Consider the following 12,645-nt stretch of genomic DNA (forward strand, 5'->3'; position numbering starts at 1 on the left):
AGCAGCGGGCGGGCCAGGAGAGGTCTGGCTCGCCATGTGGTCTCCTCCGGGGCAGGAGGCAGGCGGGAATCGAACTCATGCGGAAGTGGCTTTAGATTCTCAATGCTGTGCTTTAACCCGCTGCGCCACCAGGGAGGGCCCTGCTTACGTTTTTTAAAGGGGAAAAAGATAACTTTGGAAACGACCAGCTCAACTTAATTTTTAAACAATGTCTGTCTAGTCGGGAACTAGGACAAGTGAAGGAAATCATTTGGCAGTTACCTAAGAGAACAGAAGGTGTTGGGAACATTAAGCATAACTTAGAGGAACAAATCTCGGTAGACTCGTCGCGTTTTCTACTGTGATAAGTGATCGGCATATGGACCTGGGAGGAGTTTGTCACGCTGCACACACTACGCTCTCACTGGACTTCCCGGCAACGGCGTCTGCTGTCCCATGGTGATCACCAGAGCATCGTGTCTTCTGCCGCCATCTGTCCCCTCAGCAGGGGAGGGGCAGAGGGCGTCAGGAGCCGCGAGGGCGGTGGAGAGGGAGGCGAGGCCGCCGGGCTGGGTGTCTGTGAGGCCTCCTCCCTGCCAGAGGGTCGCGGCCTTTCTCCCAGCGAAGCTGGGCCGGAGTGTGGCGTCAGTGGACAGTACGTGGCCCGCTGGCCCCAGTCCTCTGTTCCTGTGGACGAGGAGCAGGTCGCTTGGCTTCGCTGAGGTTTCAGGTGTGGAGCAGGGTGAGGGCCTTGCAGGGCCCGAGGGCAGCCATGGAAGAATGACGGTCGAGAATCCGAGGACTGAGCGTCGCAGCCAGCATGGGCTGGGCGGTCGTGGGTCCCTCCCACCTGGGCCTGGGTGGCGCCATCGCCTTGAGCGCTGGGCCTGGGGTGGCGCTGCTGTCTGCTGCTGGAGATGGCCCTGTGTGGCGCGGTATCGCTGACACAGAAGGGGGGACGGGGGGCAGGGGGCCCCCAGCCAGCTGAGCCCGGTGTGGCGCCCAGTATGTATGCGCCTGTCTCTCAGCGGCGGGTCTGAGCGGGACAGAGTCAGGGTTAAACGTGGAGACTCGTGTGGCCCCGACTGCCAGCAGCTAGCAGTCTGGCAGGAGATGAAATGCGGGAGCGTCTTCCTTAATGAGAGACGAGTGTCGGAAGGAGGCAGCTCTGGAGCAAGGGCAGGGGTGTCTCTGCATCAGAAGCGCTTAAGCGGCCGAAATCATCTTCTCAGATATTTTCTCGCCAGTCTGGTCTATCTTGATTTGTTGCATAAGCAGTTGGTAGATGATAAGAAGATTAAATTTAGAGAGTACAGTCTCTTCACACTAACTAAAAATTGATGTTAATCTGACTTTTATATTTAAGGCTTTTTTAACACTGGAGTTAAACATAATAACTAAGTATAAACCTGATTGAATTAATGTTTTAAAAGATTTTGATTTCTGGGCCTCGCTGGTGGCACAGGGGTTAAGTCTCAGCCCCATCACCACTGCAGCCTGAGTTCGAGGCCCTGCAGGAAGGGACCCCAGGGCGCAGCAGACCCCGCCTGTCCCCCGTGGTCCCCTCAGCCATGGGTGTCAGTGGATCCACCTGTCCTGCTCCCCACTCTGTCTTTGGGGCGTCCTCTCAGCCCGCGCCTCTGGCCTGCACCCCATTTCTTCTGTGCTAGCTAAATAGATAAACTTTCTCTCTTTTAAAAGAGAAAAGAACTTTGATTTATGTTCACTCTAAGTGAGTCACCCAGGAAAGGCCGTGGAGTTTTGTACCAGGCTCTGACTGGTTTGTTATCAGTAATTTAGATTAAGGATCTTAGCAGTAGTCTGTAGGCACCATGTGTCAGGCACTGTGTTGGGCTCCACAAACATCTCATTTTTTTCATTCAATAACTCGAGAGAGACTTGATGATCTTCAGCATTTTTACAGTCGAAGGAACAAGGCGCATGGAGTCACACTGACTCCCCAGGCCACGTTGCGCTACGAACAAGGCGCAGAGTCACACTGACTCCCCAGGCCACATTGCGCTACCGACTGTGACTGCGCAGAGGCTGGACCCCTCCGAGAGGTCAGATGACTGCAGTCTAGAAGATGGTGCCCTGTGACCGTTGATAGGGCAATGTCAGGCGTCGGTAGCAGTGTCTGCCAAGGCAGCCTGGTCCACCGTCAAGGTGCCGAGGAGCCCAGGCCTGCGCGCCGACTACTGTCCACCTCACTCTTTGGAAACGCGGCTCTGAGGAAAACGGCTCTGCTCCCCGACAAGCTTGTGGTCTCCGCCTGCGGGCGAAATCATACCCGGGAGAGCACGTCACGTTTTCCCCTTCCTGTTTTGAGAGTTACCCCAGAGTCTGCAGAGAGTTGCCAGTGCGGATGAGAAGTCTGGAAGCTCAGAGAAAGAGCGGGTTCTGGTTAAGTGGGCAGGAAACGCCGAGCCTGAGAATTTCACCTTGACCTGTCGAGGATGGCGCCGCAGGCCGAGCAGCTCGCGTTACTGGGCTGCTGGGCCCCTGCACGTGCGCGTCCTGCGCTCGCGGGAGCCACCTCGGCGCGGGGGCCTGGCCTGCCCGCTGCACCCTGCCATGCCGCCTGCTTGCGCCGGGACAGCGCCCTCGTGGGAGCTGGGAGCGCTGCGAGTGGGGCTGGCGCATGCACACGGGGCATGTCGGACCCCACCTGAGGGCCCCCCAGCGCTGCCTGTGGACCGCTCACGGCCTCTGTCTGCACACGGGGTCCTCAGACAGAGGCGCCAAGCTTGCCCCACGGAGACAGCGCAGGAACACGGCCCCTCGAGGCGGGCAGGGCACCGACAGCTAGTCGAGTTCCCATTCTGACAGTCTCGGTGTGTTTTTCTTGATCACGAGTGAGAGCAAGCATCTGTCCACACACAGGCTAGTCATTTAAATGTCTTCTAGCGTTTGCCTGTTCGTGTCTGCTTTTTCCCTAGTGGATTGCAGTTTTTACTATTGATTTATGTTTTTGCATATATTCTGTGAATTACTCTGGGCAGTTACTGACTGAAGTTGTTTGCTTCTCACCTGTCCTTTCTCAACTCTGCCTATGGAATCTTTTCTCACCCAGCGGGGTTCCCCCCCTTTTTGTTTTAAAGATTTTATTTATTTATTCACATAGAATTGGGGTACAGGCCAGAGATGCGGAGGGTGAAAGGCTTCACCAGAGACAGAGCCAGGAGCAGAACAGCAGATCGACAAAGTACACTGCTGAGGGGAGCAGTGGGCAGGTCAGGAGAGGTCTGCCGCGCCCTGTGGTCACCTCCGGGGCAGGCGGGAATCGAACTCATGTAGAAGTGACTTTAGCTTCTTAGTGCAGTGCTTTAACCCGCTGAGCCATCAGGGAGGGCCCTCCCCCCTTTTTTTCCAGACAAGTTTATCGACTTAGAACAATCTGTGTGTATTTAACGCATGAATTGTTGCTGTTATTCGCAGTCCAAGCTGCAGCACTGAGGAAGAGCCACCATACTAAGTGACTGCGGCTACCATATTTTCGAGTGTTCAAATGTCTCCACGGAAATGACTTCCTTTATGCAGGCGTCAGTGTAGGGAGAAAGAAAACTTAGTGTCTGTGGTCACAGTTATGCCTGAAAATTGGCAGGAAAGTTTGCTGTGATCAGACTCTTTCAAGCTCTCAGAGCTGAGTAGCGTCTTGTCCAGACATCATGCCTGTGTGTTGCCACCGGTCACACACCACCACCCTAGTGCCCCGGGCCACGCGCGCCGTGCCTGCGTGCTGCCCACAGCACACAGGGCCACTGCTGCCTTCCTGCGTCCCCTGAGCCTGGTCAGCTCTGCAGCGGAGGCCGGTCTCCACTCTCTGACCTCACCTGCACGGGCAGATGTGACGGTGTGCAGAACCTGAATGAAAATGCAGTATCTAGAGGTATATATTTTTTTTTTTTTTTTAAAAATTTATTTATTTATTTGTGCATACAGAACTGGGGTACAGGCCAGAGGTTCAGGGGCGGTGAGAGGCTTCACCAGAGACAGAGTGGGGAGCAGAACAGGCAGATCTACGAAGTACACTGCTGAGGGAAGCAGCGGGCAGGCCAGGAGAGGTCTGGCTCGCCATGTGGTCTCCTCCGGGGCAGGCGGCAGGCAGGAATCGAACTCATGTGGAAGTGGCTTCAGATTCTCAGTGCTGTGCTTTAACCCGCTGCGCCACCAGGGAGGGCCTAGAGGTATATTTTTTATCAGAAAGGGATAACAGGCCCTCCCTGGCAGCCCGGAGGGTTAAAGCGCAGCACTCAAGACGGCTGCAGCCATTTCAGTGTGAGTTCGATCCCCGGAGGTGACCCACAGGCCGCGGCAGACCCGCCCTGACCCTCCCGCCACTCCCCTCAGCAGTGGACTTGGTCAGTCTGCCTGTCCTGCTCCCCACTCTGTCTCTGGTGAATCCTCGCACTGCCCCTGCACCTCTGGCCAGCACCCCAGTTCTGTGCATCAATAAATAAATCTTTTTTTTTTAAAAAAAGTGATAACATTTAAAAATTGGCAACTAAAACCTTCTTAGTAAAAGAAAGTGAGGAGAAAAAACTGCTCTCTGTGGCTCTTGACTGGAACACAGTCACCTATTTCATATTCTTAGACACCAGTCAACCCTGGCCGTCTCCCTCAGGTCTCCTGAGGACCTGCCAATTCCCGCCTGCGCTTGCGGCTCTATCTCCCGTGGTGGAGATGACCGTTGGGGCCAGTGTCCCGTGGCTGAGTGACCCCCTGCCCGCCCAGTCACACTGAGGCCTCGGCGTCTGGGCTGTGATCGGGAAAAGCAAACTAAGCCCCTTCCCCTGGACGGTCCCTTCCCCAGACATGGCTCCTTCCTCAGAGCTGCCCCTTCCCCAGGGCTGTTGTCCTCTTGTGTCTGAGTGAACAGCAGAGGATCCTCTGGTTAAGAGGCCGTGGGCACACGGCAGACGGGAGAAGCCCCGGCGGTGTGGCACTGGTTGGCCCTGCGTGTTTTCCCAAGCACTGCAGGAGCGCAGCTGTCCCCAGGGAGGCCCCTGGAAAACTGCAGGCCAGGTGCTGGCTGTGAGCAGCTTCAATCTGTGACAGTTCTGACGGAAATCCTAGAGCTGAAATGCAAAGATCATGAAATGTTCAAATACCTCGAAGAGAAGTGCAACGACGATAGGGATCCTGGTTGGACGAGCTGTAGCCGTCAGGTCCTGAAAACGAAGGAATCAGATTTTGACGCTTGTGACTGAGCCACCCACCCTTGTAGGTGAGCTCGGGCAAACCTGGGTTATTTTTAGAACCGTTCAAAGCACATTATACTTGGGGAGAGTTCAGGACGGGACCTAAGGCCCCTGTAAACCTCCCAAGTGATAGAACAAAACAGAGTCAGATGTGTCATTCTGGTCTCTGAGTAAAGTGGTGTATTGGCTGGCGGTCTAGGTAGGGCTGCAGCTTTAAGACAAAACTTGAGGCCCTCCCTGGTGGCGCAGCGGGTTAAAGCACAGCACTGAGAAGCTAAAGCCACTTCCGCATGAGCATGAGTTCGATTCCCGCCTGCCGGGGAGGTGACCACATGGTGCGGCAGATCTCTCCTGACCCACCCGCTGCTCCCCTCCGCAGTGTACTTCGTCGATCTCTGTTCTGCTCCCCATCTGTCTCTGGTGAAGCCTCTTGCCGCCCCTGAGCCTCTGACCTGTACCCCAGTTCTGTGTGAACAAATAAATAAATCTTAAAAAAAAAAACCAAAAACAAAACTTGAAGAAACCTTTGCATAGAAAAATGTTTGCAAGTTAATTGCTTGGACAGCAGTTGGAAAAACCCATTAGTAATAGTAACAGCTGCATCGTGGCTCGTTTGATTTATAATAGAAGCACAGAGAGCTTGGATGATACAAATAATTGTGTGTCAGAGAGGAATGTTTCTGTGCCACACATTTCATTTAAGACAGATTTCTCCAGCATATATCATACTGCTGACTGTAGACGCTCTAAAGAATTAGCAGTTAAAAGTCTACCACCATATGTGGGTAATTACTTTGTTTATGCTCAATTTGATGAGATTTTCTAATTTAAAGTTAAAAATGCCATACTAACAGGTTGGAAAAGGTCAGAATAGGATTGTATGTGGGTTTAAGTGACACTCGTTATGATGGGTGATTTGAAAAGATTATAATTCTAGCAGAATGCACAGGTTGCTTTGAAGCAGCTTTTTTTTAAAAAAGATTTATTTATTTATACATATAGAACTGGGGTACAGGCCGGAGGTGCAGGGACAGCGAGAGGACTCACCAGAGACAGAGTGGGGAGCAGGATAGGCAGATTGACGAAGCACACTGCTGAGGGAGCAGTGGGGAGACGGAGAGGTCTGCCACGCCCTGTGGGTCACTCCCTGGCCGGGGATCGAACTTGCACGGAAGTGGCTGCAGCCGGCTTGCAGTGCTGAGTCATAAACCATTGCGCCACCTGGGAGGGCCCCCCTTTATTTTTTAGCCTTAAAATAACTAGCTCGAAGTCCAGGCCCTGGGGAGTTCAAGAGGCTTAAGTATGACGTGAAGCGATAGGATTTCCCAGTTTTGTGCTTCTGAATTGAGGCAGGTACGCGGCGCTGACATGAACCAGGCACCCACATGTCTCTGGGATGGTGGTGTCCCCTCATCCCTGAGGCCTTGGGCCTATTTCTGTAGTTGTCTGTGCTTACAAACCAATAGTGTGCTTTGATTTAAGTGGGAAATAGCTGATGTGGGGCTGACAGCGCTTGAGGACAAACCTACTCATTCCACTCCCATTTTTCTAACTTGCTGAACTCTGGCGAGTTGTTTTTATTTCTCGAGAGGTCTTCTGTGCGGCAGGGAATAAAGCGCTGAAGAAACCGCCCTTTGTGGCTGCTGGCCCCTGAAGTGCCCGCAAAGTCCTCCCCGCGGACTCCATGGAGACAGTTCTGCTAGGTAGATACCGGGGTGGACATTTGCAGCGCAAGATTCTTGTTTCCACATAAATACCCAGAGCGAAGTCTGGAATCCAGTGACACTTCTGAGTTCCAGAAGAGCTTGAGAAGCATTTCTGAGTGGTGCCTACCTAGGGGGTGAGCTGTTTGTCCACTTAAAGAAGTTGCCTGGACTCTGGTCACTGCTGTTAGACATTCCAAAACCTATCAAGTGGCTAAAAGGAGAAAGCACCTGTCCATTTCCTGTGATCGCAAAGCTGCTCAGTCTGTCCTGTGGGTCCCAAGCCAGAGGCCGGTGCTGTGAGGCTTTCATCCTCCTGACCTCAGCACCCCCGGCACGCTGCGCTCTCACAGGTGACAGGATACAGGTGGCCGCCGTGCGAGCGTTCGGCGAACGCAGGTGGAGCAGCTTCCCTGCATGCGGCGGGCCAGCCGGTCACTTAGTGACCTATTTGCTCGATGACCTGAGTGAGTGCACTACGGAAAGCTTTTCCAAGAAGTTGTTGTTGCTTATATCCCAAGCCAAAGCAGGTGGGTTTTGTCATATTATTTTTAAAGTTAAAAGCCCTTCTTTACTTATTTAAGCAATTTATTTATTAATGCATACAGAACTGGGGGTGCGGGGCAGTGAGGGGAGGTGCGGGGCAGTGAGGGGACTCCTCAGAGACAGAGTGGGCAGCAGAACAGGCAGTTGATGAAGTCCACTGCTGAGGGGAACAGCGGGGAGACAGGAGAGGCCTGCCGCCCCTGTGGGTCCCTCCCTGCCCCGGGATCGAACTCACACTGAAGCGGCTGCAGTCAGCCTGCAGTGCTGCGTCCTAACCCGTTGCGCCATCAGGGAGGGGCCATACTTGTAATTCTTTAATAGTAAAGTCTATTCAAAATAAAATCAATCAGCTGTTCGATTTTCATTAGTGATGGGGATTTTGTGTGGCGGGTGTTACCCTTGTAGGATAATTATGACTTCGCTTTATTATAAAGTATTTATAATGCTATAAGTGAATCGTAAGCATATTTATATGTAGTTTAAAAACAATACCATGCCACAAGAGCATATGGTGAAAAGAATATCTTTCCCGACTTCAGTCGCTTCCTGAAGACAGCCGCTCCTCGGCCTGCAGTGTGTCCTCCAGAATCTGGAATCCGCGCTTCTCAGTGGCTGTTTACTCTGAACTTCCTGGGAAGCCGGGGCGTCCCACTGGACAAGAGGCCTTAGCGTCGCCGGCCTTCCCGCTGGTCGCCTCTCAGGGTCACGGCTGCGCAGGCCTTAGGAGCCTGTGGCCAGGGCTGCAGAAACAGGGGGCCGCATGGCCTGCTGGGCACCCTCGGCCTGCCCTTCACTCCACAGTGACCGTGATAAAAAGAAATAATTAAAAGAAGAAGAAAAACTGAACTGACCTCATTTTTTTTGGCTGGGCAGACTTTTGTGTGCCTCTCGGCCCAGACTGGCCCTTACCCCTGTGGTCACCCTGTGTCCTCAGGCACCGGGTCTGCCCCTGCCCTCCGCAGCCTCGCGCTGCATGCATGGCTGACTCACCTGAGGCCCCACCCTGGCCCTGCCCTCACTGAGGGGAAGGGAAGGGGCCGGTCACCCCAACTCGGGGTCTCAGGGCGTGTGCTTGGCTTCCTTTTCCTCACCCTAAATTTCCTTATAGCTGAAGTACCCACGAGTCCAACTGACACAGACCCCTGCGAGCCTGTGATTTAAACAGCCCTGGTGGCCCCTGAGGCCAAAGGGCTGGGAAGGCCGCGAGCCACAGTGAGTATGAACTCAGTGGACAGACAGGCCGGAAAAAGACTTTTGACGGAGCTGAGAGTCTCAGAAGTGCGAACGGCAAGGCATCTGCAGCGGCCGGGTCCGGCGCCCCGAGGCCAGCCGACTGGTCAGGAGTTTGACTCTGGGTGCAGCGGGTGTTTTGATTTTGTTTTATTTTTCACATTTTGGAAACTCAGAGACCTACTAAAAGGCAAATGACGGCACAAGCTCCGGGCGAAGGAGCGGCCGGCCCCCCGCCCCCCCGGTGCCAAGCCAGCGAGGTCCCTCGCCCCGGGTCGGCCCAGGCCAGGCATGTCGCCCACCTGCGGGGCGCTCGAGAGTCCTGCGAGGGTCCGGCTCCCAGAACATGGCCGGCGCTTCGCTTTTGAAAAACGGTTCAGGGCGGAGGAGGGGTCCAGCCCGACTGGCGCAAGGCGGGGGGGTTTGGGGGGGGCAGGCGCGGCGGATCACTGGGACACCGGCCGGGCCTTGGGGGCAGCTGCGCGTGGGCCTGGCGGCCCCCGCAAAGGCGCTGGACAGGCGTCCGCTTTTAAGCTGTGTCAGTCATCTGCCGGTTGAGGATTTGCTGGGGAGGGGCTGGGTTCCTTGGTTTTAAAATTGACTTAATCACGAACAGAAAAATACTTTGAATTTCCTTCCTCCGAAAACACGTGTTCTTCTCTTCTGTTGAAGTTTAACTCAAGTTTAAAAAATATCTAAACTAGGAGTAAGAAGGTTATTTTTATGTGAAGAGTGTTTACTTTACCATACTTAAGGAATGTCTTTGTATATTCGGGAATCCGTGGAGTTTTAAAGAAACTTAAGATTTTAGAAATGTCTCCGCACCTACTTTACTACCTGACGTTGCTGCAGTGCTGACCTGAGAGTCGGGAGGGAAAAGCCGACAGAGTAGTAAAACTTGCTGTAGGGTAGCGGCCGTGAGTGAATTTTTCCTTTTTCTGTTTTCTAAAATTTCTGTAATATGTTTGTTACTTTTATTCATAAACTATTTATAGCCCCCCCTCCTCCAAATTAGCTTTTAAAAAAGATTGGGCATTTAAAAGGCTGCGATTCTCAGTTATTTCATAGTATGTAATGCGGAGGGTTTTGTTTTACAGTAATGGTTTAAATGTAGTAAGACAAGGTTTCTTAACAGTGGAAATTTTCTTTTCTTTTTTTTTTTAAAGATTTATTTATTTATTCATATAGAGCTGGGGTACAGACCAGAAATGTGGAGGGTGAGAGGATTCACCAAAGACAGAGAGGGGAGCAGAACAGGCCGACTGATGAAGCACACTGCTGAGGGGAGCAGCGGGCGGGTCAGGAGAGGTCTGCCGCGCCATGTGGATCTCCTCCGGGGCAGGCGGGAATCGAACTCATGCGGGAGTGGCTTAAGCTTCTCAGTGCTATGCTTTTACCCGGGAGGGCCCGGAAATTTTCTTTTTAATGCAGCTAATAAAAGGCTAGTCAAAGCAAAAAGAGAAGTATTTTATGTAGGAAAGTGATGTGAAAATTGTTAGTACCAGTGATAATATAAGAGGAACTTGGTGGTGTTGATTTTATTTCTTTATTTATTTTTACACCATTGTTCATTTTAAAAGTGTTTGCTTTCCCCCTCCCCCTTCTGAGTTCCTCCCCCACCTCAGCGGTCACCATCATCGGTCACCGTCACCTGTGTTCCTCCCACCTCCTCCTGGCCCCTCCCCTCTCCCACCTGAGGGCGTCTCCTCTGGTTGATAATTGTCTGTCTGTTTTTTTTTGTCTTGTATTGTTATTATTTCCCCTGTATCTCATTTGGTTCCCCTATACTCCTCCTATAAGTGAGACCATCGATGTTTTTCTTTCTTGTTCTGACTTATTCCACTGAGCATAATTCCTTCTGGCACCACCTATGTTGCTGCAAATGGCACAAGTTTATCTTTTTTGCTTGCTGTATAGTATTCCGTTGTGTATATAGACCACACCTTCTTGAGCCAGTCATTTATTTTTGGACATTTGGGTTGTCTCCAGGTTTTACCCATTGTAACTAGCGCTGCAGTAAGCACAGGGGTGCACGTGTCCTTTTGGAGTTAATGTGTGTGTGTCCTTTGGGTAGGTCCCCAGGAGTGGAATTATTGGGTCATATGGTGGCTCCATTCTCAGTGGTCTGAGGATCCCCACCCAGCTGTCCATAGTGGCTGGGCCCGTCTGCACCCCACCGGCAGGGCAGGAAAGTTCCTTTTCACCACATCCTTGCCAACAGCTGTTGCAAGTGTTTTTGACATGTAAAAGGTAACTTCTCCAAAGAGGAAATGCACATGGCCAACAGGCGTAGAAAGCATGTCCACAGTCCCTTATAATCAGGGAAATGTAAACCAAAACCATAACAAGATACCTGCTAACGCCATAAGGTGGTTGTTTTCAGTATTGTTTTCTGCTTCAGAGATAGCAGGGATTTTTCATATTTGCCGCTGGCATTGGCTTCTCAAGTCAGTTGGTGCTTTTAACAGACTGGCGCTTCGGGACCATACGCTCGCAGCTCCACCCAAGTGTCCTCGCCCTTCCTCCTCCCTCTGACACACTCCTAGTTCTCCAGTTTTGGCTTAGATAAAATTATTCGGCTTATTTATAACTGGAGAACTTTGACATCACCCACCTACCCGCCCCCACCTTCATCCCAGCCAGCTCAACTCCTGTTTCTTCTTCTCAGGCCCTCCCCTGGTCTCAGCGCTCACCATGGCTGTAGGTAGCAGTTCGGTGTTTGCCTTCTCCACTCCTCAAGTTTGGCGAGGCGAGACTGAGCTTCTTGATAGGAAGCTGTATGCACAGCGGGTACTCAGTGACAGTCAAGAAAAACGGACTATTTGACATAGCAAATGACCGCATTGAAGTACTCGTTTGCTTTGCTTTTCTAAATTCTAGTTGGCATTGCTCGCTGAGGTTCTGTCTGTTAGGGAAGAGCAGTGCGGCCCCAGTTTCACAGGGGTACGCACCTGAAGCCAGCAGCCGTGAGCCCAGGTTGTGACAGTGACATTGGCATGAGTTTCAGCTCAGGGTCGCAGAGCTGCTCTCCTACTTTGTCCACGTTTTCTGACACTTTATTTTTATAGCCATCAGTTTTTGCTTTCCCAGTTCTTACCTATCGAGCCCAAGATGAGTAGCTTCGTAGATGGCTTGACAACATGATCACGGCTCCAAGCACTATTTCGATGGAGTAGTTCATCTTCTCAAGTTTTCTGCTGAAACTACGTTTTATGTAACTGCAGCAGACACTGGTAGAAAAGATCGTTTTTTCTCCTAATGGGGAGAGGTTTCATTGACTTTGGCAGTGGCTTTTCTACTCACTACCTGTGTGCTGGTTTCTTTTACAGTTCAAGCGTTATGTCAGTAAACTCCGAAGCAAGAGCACAGTGTTCAAAAAGAAGCACCAGATAATAGCTGAATTTAAAGCTGAATTTGGCCTGCTGCAGAGGACAGAAGAACTTCTCAAGCAACGGCATGAAAATATTCAACAGCAACTGGTACTTACATCTCTGGGTGTTAAAAACATGAATGCCTGGAGGCTTATGCGTTACAGCGTTGCATTGAGGGCAGTGTTGGTATTGGGAAGTCAAAAAGTTTCTCATTTTCTTTGATTAATTACGAGAGATCATCCAAACGGATGTTAGTGACCGTCAGCACTGACTTATTGAGGTGTGCTGACCTTGGGCCATGTGATGAATAGACCTTGAATTCCAAGTGGGTTTTTCGCTTGCTTAGCTGGTTGGTGTGTGAATGACCGCGTTGCCAGGAGTGTCGACGGGACGTGTATTTCTCCTGGCCTGGCCCTTGGGCAAGACCTCTGGGCCGCGTCCAGAGCCTGGAGCAGAAAGGCTGGGGCTGCGCTGCACGCGGCTCAGCCCCTGTGTGCGCACCGTCTCGCTGGCAGTCATGCCCAGAGCGGTCCGTGCACCAGCAGGGCGAGGGGCTCGGCGGACGCCACAACCCCTGCGTTTCCCTGGTCTCGCTGAGTTTGACGCCCACCTGTG

At 52.1% G+C, this 12,645-nt stretch overlaps 1 protein-coding gene across 2 annotated transcripts in view; it reads left to right on the forward strand.

Moving 5' to 3' along the window:
• Positions 1 to 12,645, forward strand: part of IFT81 (intraflagellar transport 81) — a 48,410-nt gene that overhangs the window by 20,207 nt on the left and 15,558 nt on the right. For both annotated transcript variants that reach the window (XM_004691022.2, XM_012731218.1), the window contains one exon: positions 11,989 to 12,138. In XM_004691022.2, coding sequence (XP_004691079.1) covers positions 11,989 to 12,138 — 150 coding nt within the window. The remainder of the gene's footprint in view (positions 1 to 11,988; positions 12,139 to 12,645) is intronic.

The sequence above is a fragment of the Condylura cristata genome, unplaced genomic scaffold (assembly GCF_000260355.1).
Source record: "Condylura cristata isolate star-nosed mole 26May11 unplaced genomic scaffold, ConCri1.0 scaffold00029, whole genome shotgun sequence".
Classification (NCBI taxonomy): Eukaryota; Metazoa; Chordata; class Mammalia; order Eulipotyphla; family Talpidae; genus Condylura; species Condylura cristata.